The 16017-nt window shown below is 41.6% G+C and overlaps 7 protein-coding genes across 7 annotated transcripts; 2 read left to right on the top strand and 5 right to left on the bottom strand.

The window, feature by feature from the left end:
• Positions 1-221: 221 nt before the first annotated feature.
• On the top strand, positions 222-5780 carry FOA43_001679 (uncharacterized protein; the record flags this gene model as incomplete). Its single annotated transcript, XM_038921989.1, has 1 exon — positions 222-5780. The coding sequence occupies one exon, from the start codon at positions 222-224 to the stop codon at positions 5778-5780; it is 5559 nt and encodes a 1852-aa protein (XP_038777917.1).
• Positions 5781-5894: 114 nt separating this feature from the next.
• FOA43_001678 (uncharacterized protein) lies at positions 5895-7406 on the top strand (the record flags this gene model as incomplete). The annotated part of the gene is made up of 2 exons (XM_038921988.1): positions 5895-5901; positions 6232-7406. The coding sequence occupies 2 exons, from the start codon at positions 5895-5897 to the stop codon at positions 7404-7406; spliced, it is 1182 nt and encodes a 393-aa protein (XP_038777916.1).
• A 32-nt stretch (positions 7407-7438) lies between these two features.
• FOA43_001677 (uncharacterized protein) lies at positions 7439-9394 on the bottom strand (the record flags this gene model as incomplete). Its single annotated transcript, XM_038921987.1, is given in 2 exon segments — positions 7439-9371; positions 9387-9394. The coding sequence occupies 2 exon segments, from the start codon at positions 9392-9394 to the stop codon at positions 7439-7441; spliced, it is 1941 nt and encodes a 646-aa protein (XP_038777915.1).
• Positions 9395-9538: 144 nt separating this feature from the next.
• On the bottom strand, positions 9539-10940 carry FOA43_001676 (uncharacterized protein; the record flags this gene model as incomplete). Its single annotated transcript, XM_038921986.1, has 2 exons — positions 9539-9548; positions 9871-10940. The coding sequence occupies 2 exons, from the start codon at positions 10938-10940 to the stop codon at positions 9539-9541; spliced, it is 1080 nt and encodes a 359-aa protein (XP_038777914.1).
• Positions 10941-11021: 81 nt separating this feature from the next.
• FOA43_001675 (uncharacterized protein) lies at positions 11022-13714 on the bottom strand (the record flags this gene model as incomplete). Its single annotated transcript, XM_038921985.1, has 2 exons — positions 11022-13495; positions 13711-13714. The coding sequence occupies 2 exons, from the start codon at positions 13712-13714 to the stop codon at positions 11022-11024; spliced, it is 2478 nt and encodes an 825-aa protein (XP_038777913.1).
• A 57-nt stretch (positions 13715-13771) lies between these two features.
• Positions 13772-14608, bottom strand: FOA43_001674 (uncharacterized protein; the record flags this gene model as incomplete). Its single annotated transcript, XM_038921984.1, has 2 exons — positions 13772-14543; positions 14604-14608. 2 exons carry the CDS (start codon positions 14606-14608, stop codon positions 13772-13774), a joined length of 777 nt encoding a protein of 258 aa, XP_038777912.1.
• Positions 14609-14820: 212 nt separating this feature from the next.
• Positions 14821-15787, bottom strand: FOA43_001673 (uncharacterized protein; the record flags this gene model as incomplete). The annotated part of the gene is made up of 2 exons (XM_038921983.1): positions 14821-15558; positions 15782-15787. 2 exons carry the CDS (start codon positions 15785-15787, stop codon positions 14821-14823), a joined length of 744 nt encoding a protein of 247 aa, XP_038777911.1.
• Positions 15788-16017: the final 230 nt, after the last annotated feature.

The following is a 16017-nucleotide window of genomic DNA, read 5'->3' as shown; positions in this document are numbered from 1 at the left end:
GGGGAGTTGCAGAGATTCGCGGAAAAAGATACGAGCTATAATTACATTTCATCCAATGGAGCCGTATATTTTTTGGAACCATCGTCGCCCTTGAGAGAACGTCGGTCGACGTCAGGAGGTTAGTGGGGTATCTTTCTGCAGCAGAGAGAAAAATATCAGAATGATAGAAACAGAGAGTATTCTCTACTTTGCCCGTTTACTTTTCATTTTAGTGGTCAATCATGTCGAAGAACGACTCTTCGTCATCCTCACGTAGATCACGTTTATTCCACACGAATTCCGGGTTTTTCCGTACCAATTCGCAGTTTTTTTCCAAACCGAAGTTCAACTCCAAATATGTCGATGAAGACTACGTTGAAGGACCTCGCAATCCCTCTCGTTCACGGGAAGGAACTCCATTTGACTCTCAGCGCAGCAATTCTACCGATTCTTCTACATCTCCCACTTCTTCAAGAAGTCCGTCCTACGACTCACCCACTATGAATGGGCCAGAGCTGGCGTCAGGGCCAAGCTCTGGAGCACCCGGCGCGGCCTCTGCAGGTACAAGATCGGCCTTTAAAATGTTCTTTCAAGGTGCCACATCAAGTAGAAGGTCATCCAAAATGTCTTCCTCGTCTTCTGAAACCAATGTCCAGGGTCAAACTCCAAGAGATTCTCCTCGAATCTCTTCGTCCACATTGGAACCACCTGGAGATCATAGTGCAGATAGTAGCAAACGTGATAGTGCCGAAGAGGGTGTCAATACTCCCGAAGCTCTTTCATCATCTGTTCCGGGCCCTTCTGCATCTTACACCGGATTGCATGCTTTAAGAACCAATAGTGAGAAAATTGTTCCTCCTTTAAAGCATCCGATCAGACCAGGTCATAAAGTTGGCAGAAGGTCCACTTTACTCAGTAAATTGATGCCATCTAGAAGAGAAAACGATAAAGGTGGTATTGACATGTCTAGAGCGTCCACTCTTCCCACTAAACAGAACTCGGCTATCAGTAGATTAAGCAGACGAGTGGAATTACACTCTGGTCATGCATCGGTGTCTCCACATCCTCGCCAGAAATTCGAGAATCTCTTGATACCTTCCAGATCTAGCGATACAATGGGGCATGCAGGTCATATTCCTTCTCCTTTTGGCATTAATCTCGATACACCAGAGGACGATATGTCTAAGATTACAAGACTATCCACAACTACCATGTCAAGGGTCAATTCTATGAATACTCAGAGCAACGATTCAAATGAGAGTTCAAAATCCGGTTGGATGGCGCCCCAGAGCTGGAAGGTTAGAACTGAGACTCTTCTTAGTCCAGACCGTTCGGCAAAGAACTCTCATTCTGGAAGAACAACCTCCTTGGGATTGTCGTCCTCATCTTGGTCATCTAGTTCTTCAACAGAGTCTCTCGAGGATCTTGATACTCCTGACACTTCCCGAAGAACTACTCTTTCTACTGACCCCAGCATCTCTTCAACACCTGGAAACCGCCGCCATCATCACCATCGTATGAATGAGCTTAAAGGTGCTTCAAGGTCTTCTGTTAGAATATTCAAAGGCGACAAAAGTTCTGTGCTACCCTGTACATTAGATACCACCTGCAAAGACATTCTTGATACCTTAAGAAGGAAAAGATTCATCAAAACTGAGGAGGATCATATTATTGTTCTCAAATGCGGTGGACTTACAAGATCCTTGTCGTACGAAGAGAAACCTTTGAAAATCCAGAGAAGTTTGCTTTTCATGTATGGTTACACAGAAAGGGACAATCTGGATTACATTGAGCGTACTGATTTAAGCTTTTTATTCAAATTCATTGTCCAAGACAGGGGTGTTGAACTGATCAGCGAGGCCAAAAGAACTTTAATTGATCCTCACAAGGTTGACTTGGACAACTGGAATTTGCAGGATATTCCGAATTTTTTGTATGCCGAACCAATTTCAAGTTTGGATGTCTCTCAAAATCCATCCTTTGAGTTTACAAAGGAATTTATGCACGATTGCAGAAACCTTCAGACTTTAAAGTTTACTCGAAGTGGTCATCCCACTTTTCCTACTGCGGTGGTTTATGCTCCTCGGCTTTCCAACCTTGACTTGGAAGTTAACTACATTCGGCTTATTCCTCCGGAAATATCGCAGCTTACACACCTCACCACCTTGAACCTGGCATGTAATCGTATATCTCGCTTACCGGACTCCTTTTCTCAATTGCAGAGTTTGAAGAATTTGAACCTATCTTCTAATCGGTTGAAGCAGATCCCTAATCAGATCCTTTCCATTTCTTCTCTTAAGAGGTTAGATTTGTCTTACAATCTGATCAGCAAGCTCGATAATGGCTTGGCATCTTTGACTGAGCTCGAAGTGCTTCAGATTGCTGCAAACAAGTTGACCGGCGATCTTCCAGATTTCTTCAAAGATTTCGATTATTTGATCAAGGTCGATATTCGTTTCAACAACTTGTCTTCAATAGAATCCTTGAAGGATTCCTCAAAATTGGAAGTTATTCGTGCCACGGGTAACAATATCTCTGTTTTCAGAAGCAATGCTACGGCTCTATTTGAGGTGGAAATGAACCTTAATCCTTTGACATATGTTTACTTCGAATCTCCAATGCCCAATTTGAAGGTTATCGATTTTTCTAAGGGTAAGTTGACTTCGTGTTCCTTTGTTTGCATGCTTACCGATGTTGAAAAGCTTATTCTGGATTATAACCATCTGACTGGCTTACCTGACGATATTTATAAGATGCAGAAGTTGGTTCACCTTTCACTTTTCAAGAACAATTTGAATGCTTTGCCTGACACAATAACTAAGCTAAAGCGCTTAAGATATTTAGACCTTCATTTAAACAACCTCGGTGATTTAAATCCAAATATTTGGATGATGCCTTCCTTAGAACATTTGAATTTGTCATCCAACTTGCTCGACTCCTTCCCTCCTCCCCCTGAACGTATAGACGTTCAAGATGACAATAGAAATGGCGAAAATGAGCAGGATATTACTGATGACAAGGAATTGACGAATAATGAGAAATTTGAGGACATTCCTGAAGAGGTGTCTGTCAAATCATCCGATATCTCACCAAAGACTGAGAAATTTCCCCCAAAGCAAACCAGAACTCACACTTTTAGGTTAGAAGATTCATTAAAGTTTTTGAGCATAAATGATAACAACCTCGGAGATAGAGTGATTCCGATAATCTCTGTGTTTCATAACTTGGAATATTTGAACTTATCATACAATAAGATATATGAGATTGCTCCTGGTTATCTTTCCAATATGCACAAGTTAAAAGGCTTATATCTTTCTGGAAATTATCTATCATCTTTACCTGTTGATGACTTAGACTCCTTTGGTGAGCTGACGACATTGCATTTGAATGGTAACAGATTTCATACTTTACCAGCAGAGCTTTACAAGATCCACAATTTGACTGCGTTGGATGTGGGTTCCAATAGCTTGAAGTACAACATTAGTAACATTCCCTATGATTGGAACTGGAGCTACAATAAGAAACTTCAGTATCTTAATTTTTCCGGAAATAAACGGTTGGAGATCAAACCTCAACATAAGCATGATGAGAACGATGAACAGCTTGACTCTTTTATTGGCCTACGAGACTTACGTATGTTGGGTTTGATGGATGTTACCATTACTACGGATGCGGTCCCAGATCAGTCAGTTAATGTAAGAGTGAGGTCCACCTCTTCGCAGATTGGAAAATTTGGATACGGTATATCGGATACCCTTGGTAACCGTAGAGTTCTATCCACGAGGGATGTTGTGATGGAGAAATTCAGAGGAAAGTCCGACGAAATGCTTATCACCATATATGATGGTAAAAACTGTTCGAGGACTCATAGTGACAAGATTTCTAAGATTATTCAGGAAACTTTTGATATCCATTTGAAGAAAGAATTGGAGACATTGGAATCTGTGGTTATTCCAGGAAACACCTCAAAGACGATTGAGGATTGTCTTAGGGAGGCCTTTTTGGCTATGAACTCTGAGATGAATATATTGATCAACAAGGATGCTTCTTCGACTTTCAGTTCTGCTGCTGCACATAGAACTCAGACCACGGATGAGCTCAGCTTAAACGAAGATGGATACACCGGATGTTGTGCTACCATAATATATATTAAGGGAGATGAAGTGTATTTGGCCAATCTTGGTGATACGATGGGTATTTTAACCAAATCCGACGGCGAATTCACTGTGATCACTACAAAGCATGAGCCTTATGCCCCTGAAGAATACGATAGAATCAGACACTCAGGAGGTTATGTGACAACGGACGGTTATTTGGATGGTGTTTCTGAGGTGTCACGTGCTGTGGGCTACTTCAAGTTAATTCCTCATATTAATGCTAAGCCAAGCATCCATAAGTTTAAACTTTCTTCTAAAGAGGAGATGATCGCCATTGCTACTTCAGATATTTGGAAAAAGATTCCATTTGATTTGGCCGCAGATATCATCCGTCAAGAAAAGTCTAACCCTGGCGTTGCAGCTGAAAAGCTTAGAGACTTTGCGATCTCGTATGGAGTGCGTGACAAAGCTACCGCGGTGGTGTTATCCTTGAAGCAATTCACAACGAAGTCAAAAAATTACACGAGAAGCTCTCAGCCTGAAGATTCCATATTGCGAAAATTGGACGAAGAGATTGAGCCACCTACTGGTGAGGTTGCGATGGTATTCACAGATATAAAAAATTCGACATTACTCTGGGATACCTATCCTGTTGCCATGAGATCTGCTATTAAAGTTCACAACTCCATAACGAGACGGCAGATGCGTATTATTGGAGGTTACGAGGTCAAGGCAGAAGGTGACGCATTCATGGTTTCATTTCCTACCCCTGCTTCGGCATTGCTTTGGTGTTTCGCAGTGCAATCACAACTTGTGGGTACCAATGAATGGCCTGCCGAGATTCTTTCGTCTGATCAGGGCTGTGAGATCAAAGATCAGGATTCTAATATCATTTTTCGAGGACTTTCCGTGAGAATGGGTGTTCATTGGGGCACACCCGTTTGTGAAAGGGACATTGTGACGAGGAGAATGGATTACTTTGGACCAATGGTTAATCGGGCTTCTAGAGTGAGCGCTGTAGCAGACGGAGGACAGATCACTATGAGTAACGATTTTTACCAGGAGTTCCAAAGATTACGGATCTCCCACAAAAAAATCGCCAAAGGTGAGACCAAGATAGACTCGTTGTATCCATCTGCAGTAATTGGAGAAATTGTTGAGGGTCAAATGCAACAATTGGAACAGATTGAATGGGTAGAGAAATATATCGGTTCTAAGAAATTAAAGGGACTTGAAGCTCCAGAGAGGATATGGTTGATTTGTCCTAAACCTCTTAAAGCTAGGATGGAGATTTTGCAGACCGATAACAAATCGCACAAGTTGACTTCAGGTGGAGTGACTCCTGCGAACGTTTGGTCACTCAGGCAGTTGGCTTTACGTCTTGAACGGATTTGCACGTTCCTTTCATGCGATCAAAAAGATCCGGATCCATCTGCTCATGATAAGTTTTACGATGGAGTTTCGCACCATGCAGAGAGTGCCCTCTCTTCTCAGCTGGCAAGGGGTGAAAATGTTACTAGTGTATTTTTAGAGCACACTATTACCAGAATCGAGAACTGCGTGGTTACATTATTCTTGAGGAAGACCATGGCTGAACCTGGTCTTAAGAAAGGTAGTGTTGACTCGCTATTTAATGAAGTTCAAGCATTGTTGACGGAATCAAGAGCCATTCAGAACGATCAGAATAAGGTTGAAGAGTTATAAATGCAAGCTTCCCTCCTTTTCCTCCTACTCTATTAGACTATGTACTATAATAAAGAACGAGCAGTTTAGCCAGCCGGCCAGCGACGCGACGCAACAAGACGATAAAGGTCTGCTATGGTCCGTCCTTCTATCTACCCCACATTTTGTTTATCTTACCCTCTATAGGACATCAAAACACAAGGTGGAGAGAGAAGGTATTTAATAACCTCCAAGTCTTGATCATTTCTCTCTGCTTAACTTCAGATCCTTTCTCTCTTCCCCACTTCTCAAAGTACTCGAAATCCTCTTATCTGATTTGTGGATTTTCTCTTTTTTGAGATTTCTTTTACTTTCGCTCACTCCTTAGTTGCCTGTATCGGACAATATCGATATTTTTTAATCATATTTTTCCGACTCTCTGAATTTCGCTGAATGTTTTACTACTATCAAAACTTCAAATCATCCCAAAGAGATCTGGTCAGACAGACTTTTGTCACCTACTCTCGAAGACTGAACAATAGACTGAAAAGTCTTAGTGATATTTCGCTCAAATACCTTCCGTTTTTCAAGTTCGAGCCTCCAGCTCCCCCAGGGATTTGTATTGAAAGCCTATCAGACAGTAACAAACACTTGGCTCCTTTGGTGAAAAGTATCACTCGTGGTCGGATGGATTCTCATTATTTGTTGAATTTGGTCAATTACGAACCTGTTTTCTATCATGCTCAGGCTCTAACGTCTGTTTGGCATGGACTGCCCATTGCACGGCGGTCGGCTGTGTTAGTGCTATTGTTTCTGGGTAAACAGGGTGAGCTTAGAGTCATCTTGACGAAGAGATCAAGGCGACTCAGACATTTTTCTGGCCATATATCTTTCCCTGGAGGAAAGGTTGATAATGGATTAGAGAGTGAGTTCCAATGCGCTCGCAGAGAAACTGAGGAAGAGATTGGCATTTGCCGTCACAACGATAATCTGATGCAGCGGTTTGGATGCGAGATCAAACATCTAAAGGTGCTTCCTTCCTACATGGCTCGTACATTACTGGCTGTCGCTCCCTGCGTCGGATTCCTCAATTGGGAAGGCTCCAAAGTGGATGAATTAGAGGAACAGACCCTTGGATCGTTGGGTCTTAATCCTGGTGAATCGGCTTCTGTTTTCAGCGTTCCCTTAAGGGATTTCCTACAGCCTCGTCCCAGGCGCGTTGAGTTGCTAGAGTGTCTTAAGCAGTCTTATATCAAGACTAAATGGGGAGGGATTCCTTGGAGTCTTAGACAATTTATCTTTCCAACTCAAAATGAGAATGAGGTGAAGTGGCTTGCCGATGTAGAGGATCTTTCGTCTTCTTCCGATGATGAGCATCAGGATGAGACTCACGCAGATCAGGAATTTGATATCAGAACGCGTAACTGTTGGGGTCTCACAGCTAATATCCTACACGATGTCGCGGAAATCGTGTACAATCGCAATTATGGTAGAGTTGTTGGACAGGAGGATCTTATATGGTCATTACTTGAGCATGGTCAAATGAAAATGAAGGATAGAAGCACTTTTGAGAAGAAGTTGATAAATAACGTCACTGGTTGTTCGTTTAGAGAGTGCGTCGGAGATACAGACTTTAATAAGCTAAAGAGGATGTATGGAGGAATATAGCGAATAAATTAAATACATATAAACTTTGCTTTTTACTCTACTTTACCGTATGATGTCTTGTTTGGCACAAGGCCCATCTCCTCGATGTAGTCAGTGGCTTCCTGCTTCATTTGTGTTTTCTTCGATGAACTCCAGCCATATCTGCGAGCCATGACGTCGACAACTTCGTCCACTGCATTGAGAGCCTTGTTTGCGTCGAGAAAGGCGAGACGGCATCTTCTCGCTAAGAAATCAATAGGATGTCTGACATGCTCGTAATCTAGGCAGTAATATAATTCGGCCAAGGTGAATGGATACTTGAAGTCATCATATGAATAATCGTGACCCTCTGGCCTTGGTAGACCAATGGGAGCTTTTAATCTTGGATACCGCAGAAATAATTCACATATTATAGGAGCTCTATCACCATAGTTGCTTGCTAAATGTTTGGCTAACGTCTCTGTAAGATGATACTGTTGAGCCAAGCGACAAAAAAAGGTAGGATCATAGCTGTCAGCACCAACCAATTTATTATGCTTGGTAGTGCAAGGCCTAGTAGCAAACCTCTCGTTCAAAGTAGAAACGTGCTGAATAGTATAATCAATGACATCCTCCGCCATCTGTCGGTATGTAGTCCATTTACCACCAGTTATAGTAATGAGACCGTTAGGCAGTTCGTATACAAGATGATTTCTCACAATACCCTGAGTTGAAGCGACCACTTCACCTTCTGGAACCGTGGATGGATCTCTAACCAAAGGCCTTACACCACACCAGGCACTAAGCACGTCCTCTCTTCTAACGGGAAACTTCACGTAGTGTTGTAACTCTCCCAAGATATCAGAAATTTCTTGTTCTGTTGCCACTGGATTTTCAGGAACCTTCTTTAGAGGCACATCGGTGGTTCCAGCAAGGACTTTTCCTTGCCAGGGAAGAAAAAACATGACTCTGCCATCAGGTGTAGATGCGTCAAGCAAACCTTGATCCTCAGAGCAATACCATTCTGGGAGAATAACGTGGACACCACCCGAAGGTACCACCATCCTTGGGTGGGAGAGAGCTTCTGGATCGGGTAAACCATTTTCGGACTTATCCATAGAAATAAGAAGGTCTGAATAGGGTCCTGCGGCACCGATGAGTGCGTCTGCACCAACTAAGTACTCGCTACCGGAATCGATATCCCTGATTCTCACTCCTTTACTCTTGCCATCTCCATCTTTTAAGAACTGCTCCACATTCATATAATTCAAAACAGTCGCACCATGTTGCTCCGCCGTAAGAGCTAAAGCAACATTCATTCTAGCATCATTAAACAAGCCGTCATGATAAACCAAGCCTCCTACAAGACCATTAGGATTCAATTGCGGATGTTCGTCTAATGTAGCATGTCTGGTCATGACGTAAGAATGTCGGATACCCTGTGAACCTGCAAACATATCGTATAAAGCACAGCCAGCGTAGAAATAAGGTACTTGATACCACTTATAAACAGGAATGCATATTGGGAGGCAGATAGCCAAATGGGGGGCATTTTCAAGAATAGAAGCTCTCTCGTGTAATGCTTCAATCACTAGATCCAATTGAACCTTGGACAATTGGAACACAGCTTTTTCCAAATATCGGATACCCCCATGTGCCATCTTAGTGGATTTCGACGAGGTACCAGAAGCATAATCATTCTTTTCAACAAGAAGCACCTTAAGTCCTCTTAGAGTAGCATCCAATGCTGCTCCTGTGCCGACAGCACCTCCTCCAATGACAACGAGATCAAATTTACTTTGCACATCTTTGATAGAGACATGCTTTTTTTCATCACTGGATATAGGACGTCCTAATCGACGAAGCAACTCATCTCTGGAGGGGGGTTTAGGTAAATGAGTGACAAATGGTTTGATAGTGGATTTGCCATCACTACGGGTAACTCTATTCACGTAACTGTTGAAGGCAAAGCCACCAGCAACAATAAATAACGACCCCACGGCCAATCTTCCAGGACGAAACTTGGTCATTATGGTAAACAAAAATAAGGAAACTGTTCAAAAGTATACAAAATAAAGTCTTGAGGATTTAAGAGACTTAAATAGGAAAAGGATCCGGCGTCTTTTTTCACAACTTTTCTATTTCTTATGTACCGTGAAGAAATATGAAAATAATTATTCCGAACTATTCCCGATACGAACGATTGAACTAACAACGTAAGAATTCGGAATAGCCCCTCTAGGCTTCTGATAGTGTGTCTGCCGTCCTCGTCCTCTCTCTAATCAGAAATATGATTCATAGATTCCTATATGGCAACAATAACTTTTTCATGCTCTTATGTTAAAGCCGTACTCTTTTTAGCGAATTATATTGAAAGGAGTTAGTTAGTTACCCACCCCTCACTTGAAATATGATCTAATGTACTAATGGGAGCAAATGAGAGCCGATGAGTGCCGATGAGTGCCGTTCAATGCCTGCCTAGTTTTGTCACATGCATCAAGCTTACCCTCTCATCTTCTCACTATTAATCAAATCGTCTCCTATGTATTGCTGGGTATCGTAGTTGACCAAACTATTAACATCACCATATCCAAGACTGATCTCGTATGCTTTGGCAAGCCTAGTTTCATTGATTGAGATGTTACAGTGACTCAACGCCAATAAACAGTTTTTGTATCTGGAAATTGTTTCCTTGATACTGTTAGAGATGGCGTCATTTTTATCGCTATAAATGTCCCAGGAAGACTGCTCTTCAAGACTTGTTATGGATACGGTTCCCGCGCCTGGCTTGTAACCGCCAACAGAACTTTTAATGGCAGCCTCTAACTTGGATTGCTCAACCCCAGTAGACGTGTGTTGATTCAGCTTAGTTTTGTATATCCAACAGTATCCATTGACTCCCAAGATAATACTCACACCTCCGGGCAAGTCATGGGCGTGGTTCTTAGCTCTAATTATTAAATTGCTAGGAACTAGCACAAACACTCCGTTCCTCAATTTTCCGTATTTCAACGAACGAGTGTGTAAAGATGCAGAACCATCTTGAAATAGTGATTGCACTTCGGCATTAAGAAGATCTCCTTCCTTTAATATGGCACGCATCTGTAACTCGTCAGCTTCAGACTTACGTCTCAACACCCCTCCAGGTAAGTTCACTGCTCCTAGCATTAAAATGGCATCGTGCTCAGCACCAATGTTCACTTTCCATCGCTTGTTACTCACTTCAACAATACGTCCTACCACATGATCTCCTGTCTCCGGGCTGTATCTTCCCTTAAATGGAATCACACTCAATAATTTGTTCACCCTGAGAATAGTACCCGCCTTTGCTGAATAAGTCTTTTCACTCAAAAAGTAAGTGCCGTGGCCTCTCATCCAGCTTGGGTCGTCTGTAATCATCTCTCCAGGAACAACTATATCCTTTTCTGCCTTGGCTCTGCTGCCATCAATATCAATATTCATATTAATGTCCATATTTTCTTGCATATCTCCCATCTCTACATCATCATCATCACTGACTGATGCATTCATTGCTGTATGTGCCTGTCTAGGCTGTGTAATTGTTATAATATCCATGGTTAGTAAAGCAGTATATGTATGGGTTTAAAAAAGTACATGAAAAATTTTAGGCCCTATTTCCGCGAGGCCCTTCCTTCTCTATCTCAAACCATAGAATAACACATATGCGTCCGGATCTCCTATTTCGTTCACAGAATCGTAGTTAACTCCCCTGATATTCTCATCGTCGCAATAAAACCAGCGATTTTCCCTACTGATAACCGCCGTGTAATGACCCGAAGTTATCGAATTTCCTAAATGATCGATCCATGAAATCAACTTGTACTGATAGTTGACCCCCTCTCCATTCCTATAAAGCTTAAATTTCAACGTTTTCGGGAATTTAAGATTGATGTTGTTCAATTTGTTCTGGTAAAGATCAAACTTTGCCAAATATATGATGAGTACTTTTGGAAGCTTGATGAAAGCAGTTGATCTGAACGCAATGCTAGGTTTAGAAAGCACAGACTTGAGCTTTGAGTATTCTTCTTTTTCTCTGCCATCCAATGACTCGGGATTCCTTGTAGCCTCCAAGTAGCCAGATTGCCTATTTTTAGGATTTTCCTTCCGATTTAACTTGAGGAAGTTCCTCTTTCTTCCTGAAGACGACTCAGAATCGTTCGAATTGTCACTCTCCATCTCCATGTTATCCATACAACGACTCTCTAGGAACTTTAGCTTCTTAGCCATCTTTTCACATGCAGGACAGTTCCATGCGTTCCCCAATCTTTCACTGATTTCTTCCACTGTAAGATTCTTCATAATAAGATCGTTCAAATGATACTCCTTTCCGTTGAGATTGAGATGCATCATCGAGCTATAATCATAATTGAACGATTTGTATCCGCATCTACCACACTTCAGGCAGGTTTCCTGCTGAATCTGGAACAATCCATTTATTGGTGACACGCCTTCGTTCTTCATCATCGAGTCATGCCATTTTCTGTATTCATTTCTAGTAGAATACATTGAAAATGGATCTGTCTCATTATCTCTCGTACTAAACACTTCCCTGTTTCTAGGTGTATCTTCTATTTTTAGTTCATCATGTAATCTTCCCATAAGGAAGTACAAAAATTGAGAAGTGTCTTGCTGTTCGTAGGGAATATTGAAATTAGGCTTCAAATTCGAGCACTGTCTAAGAAACCTTCCGGGTTTCACCACATAATATCCATTAGCCTGGAAGAAGTCCACAAAAAGCTGATGGAAAGACAACGATAGAGAGTTCTTTTCGTTCCTTAGAATTGTCATGAACTTGTCCTTATTCATGAACAAGTTACGGAAGTAGGAAGTAGTAAATAAGCATTGAAGCATCGAGTTCACGTAACAAGTGCTTCCGTAATTGTAGAGGCCAACCAACGGAACAATGGGAGGTCCCATAGATCCTGTATATCCTACAGAACCCACTGGTATCAATGTCGAGGGATGAGGTACTTGAGGCGACTGATTGAAGACCCTCTGTTGTTGTTGTTGTTGCCGCTGCTGCTGTAAACCCTGTGGAATCGGAGGCATCTCCAAAGGAGCGGGTGCTGGTACAGTCAAAGAAGCCTGCTTAGTATATTCATCAAAAGTGTCAGAATATGATAGCTTTCTATCGAATGTGTTAGAAATATTTTCCTTACCTCGCATCGACTCAAGGGACGAATAGCCTCCTTGGAGCCAAAAGACCTGAGTAGAAAAGTTCAAAAGATAAGCCTTAAGTAAGGAATCAAACTTCCTTTCTAAATTAGTTGCCTGGCGATTCCCCGAATAATAAATGACGTAAGCATAGGTCCTCATGCCAGTCATCTTCCTGAAAGAGTCAATATTCCCCGTTCTCATGCCATCTAAAACCTGTCCAAAGTTCAACGAACGCATAACAAGTTTAGGATCAACATTCACTATGGACAAGGTAAAGCCCGGAGTAGTTACACTCCTAATGAACTCCTTAAATTCTCGCAGATCAATCAATATCAGTTCGTCTTCGAGTAATTTTGAGATCTCATCCACTGTTATGCAGGTAACTTCACCTGTAGGTATGGAAGAAGTGTCATCCTCGGTAGGATAATAATCGGAAGGAGTGGACTTGAGCTTTCTAGGATCAATCAGTTCATCACAAATCTTAACAAGCACTTGGAGATCTTGTTTGTAACTAGGGGTAATGATAAACTGCTGTGACAGTTGACTTAGATTCTCAACCATCAGCAGATCTTCGTGGCACATCTTTAAATTGGGAAATACATAGTGAAGAACTATGTAGTTGTAGCAGTATAATTCGACCAATATTTCTCTTTGTTTCCCGCTGTCAAAGTAATGGTTGTCGGAAAGAAATTTGAGAATGTTCACGTAGTTTAAAGAGATATCAATCCAAGCTAGTACAAGATCTGAGTCGATCTTCTCTTGAGAGAGTGAATGCAAACTGTTTGAAGCTTCCTTTGCAAGTAGTTTATCGTCCCGTTGTCTCACTAGGTCTGCCTGCTTAGCTTCAACAAGATCAAACTGCTGCAAAGCGATGCTCCGAACGGTGACGGCAGAAATAGTCGTAACCAAATTGGAACGATGCCGTATGCGTGCTTGATCATCTATTCTAAGATCTGGCATCAGCGGAAATGCAAGTATATGGAGATATCTACAAAGATGGATGGTTCCCAAAAATAAAGCTACACTTGAAAAACATGCGAAAGTGAGAAATGAATGAATCAGTAAAAATAGACGTATATGAAATTCAGCTTAGTATGAATTGTACTAATTAAAGAATATGTCGTACTGAATACGCAAAAAGCCTATTAACGTGCCAACCGTAAGATACCCATGAAACAACCAAGAAAAAGCACCTTTTATATGCCCAACGACCAAATCTGGGCAACAGCTTAAAGATCCATTCTTCCCGCCACCTCATCTTCATCTTCTTCTTCATCTTCCAGCTCATCCAGATCATTAAGGTCGTCATAATCTCCATCATCTCCTTTCATGTTCTCCCTGTAATCATTATCAGAGTCTTGATTGGGTCCATCTTCTTCTTCTTCTTCCTCTTGTTCTTCTTCTTCGTCTTCGTCTTCATCTTCGTCATCGTCATCGTCATCATCGCTAGTGGCATCAACACTGCTCAACTCTTCATCATCGACATCATCATCCTTCTCGTTGTCATTGATATCATCTTTGTTTTTGTAGTTGCCATTATGATTGTTCCTCACATCATCCGGATTGGCATAACGCTTCACATAAGTCTTAACCTTCTCTAGATACTTACTCTTATCTCTGAGATACAGAGAAGAAGCATCACCATTAAGAGGATCGGAAGCATTAGGATAATTAAGTAGTTGTGGTATGAATTCCTCAAAAATGTTGAACATGTCAAACATTGGAGACCAGGTTTGATTAATAACGTCAAGGCATACAGAACCTGATGCCTCGTCGATGTTCGGATGGAAGATCTTGTTCTGGAAACCTATTGAGGGTGATTTGTAAGGGTATTGGTCAGGTAATTCAACATGAATTTTCCACATGCCTCCTTCATAGGGGGAATCCTTGGGTCCCATGAAGTTTACAAAAAACTCCTGCATGTTATCGTTAATCAAGGTCACCTCATAGTCGCTCATGAGCAACTTCATTACATCTGTTTCAATTCTTCTCTTAGGAGAGCTAAAAATAGACATGTTAGTAGTTGAATTTGAGATTATTTCTTTCTAATCTGTTACTTACCTCATATCTCTATTAATTTCTAATCCGTTATGTAAGAAGAAAGTGTTACTGCCAGTCACAGAAAACAGAAAAAATGACAGATAGATAAGCTTTAACCCCCCCAGCAAGAGGATTTAAGCTGCGATCTCTCAAAATTCGCGGGCCCGGGGAACCACCTAAGCGAGAGTCACGGCCCCTCCAAATGTACCCAATGATTACTTATACAAATACTTTTAGTTTACATTGAAGCAAAAGATGCACCGTTTGGATGCTGCTGCTGTGTTGATTCAGCATTCTGCTCCATATCCGAGTTCTCAGAGGTATCAGCATCCCCCTTTCTATTCTCAGCCTTCTCGTATCGAACTCCCCCGATTCTAACAGGATCACTAAGACGATGAAACGTAGTTCCCGCATACTCTTGAGAATCAGAGTCCGAATCAGAGTCATCAGATTCCGCTTCATCATCTTTCTCGCTATCGTCGTCTTGTTTAACTCTATCTCTAATCTCGTACACCACTCTATCAAACCGCTTCGTATAATCCTTCAAAATTCCATCATTTCTCCGTCTGAGATCTTCATCTGTTGGATTGAGAAACTCTTGTTTCAAGCTTTCTATCGCCTTGTCTAAATATTTCAATTCTTCATCGAGTTTTCTATTTTTCTCTTCCCCTCTCTGCGATATATCGTTCTTCCCAGCACTTTCGACATCCTGTTTAAGTCGTTCTGCCCAATCACTAAGGTATTTTTCTTCATTGGCGATTTTTTCCGTCACTAAAGTTTCTTTCAACCCGATACTGCTTTCCTCATTTTCATCTCTCTTGATCAAATTGAATGCATCCAGTAATGATTCGTTCAAGAAGACGTATCTTACCGCCAAATCTGACCGCAGAGTGATCGATTCCAATCCCCCATCCTTTGTAACCCTTTTAATCGATGAATCGTCAACTGATGACATTCCAAATTCTGTACTTACTTTCTACAAAAGAAGAAGCCGTTGGTGGGAAACCTGAGATCAATAAATGATACCACTATAAAAAATTGAAAAGAAAAACTACGCGATCGACGGGTCTTAAATTTTTCACATATTTCCGCATGGTTCTACATGGTCCCACAAGGTCACCTTATCTCATACTCGTACGGCTCGTACTGTCTGTTGCCAATGGTGTCAACTTCTCTGCAACCGATAGATATCATATCACAGCCATTTGAATTTGGTATCATCGACGGCCGCTCCATTAAAGGGGTGCTCATCTCTATGGACGATCAAGGAAATCTCCTAGTAGCGGACGCTACAGAGACTAATGGTGATATAAAACGAGAAATCGGGCTTGTTTCCATACCTAAAAAAGCTATTGAAAAGGTATTTGCGAACAAATCCGAGTGGGATAAAGCTCTCAAGTACGTGAAACACACCAATCGTGACTGAACAAAATAA

The sequence above is a fragment of the Brettanomyces nanus genome, chromosome 1, assembly GCF_011074865.1.
Source record: "Brettanomyces nanus chromosome 1, complete sequence".
NCBI lineage: Eukaryota > Fungi > Ascomycota > Pichiomycetes > Pichiales > Pichiaceae > Brettanomyces > Brettanomyces nanus.
This window is presented reverse-complemented; position numbering and strand designations above follow the sequence as displayed.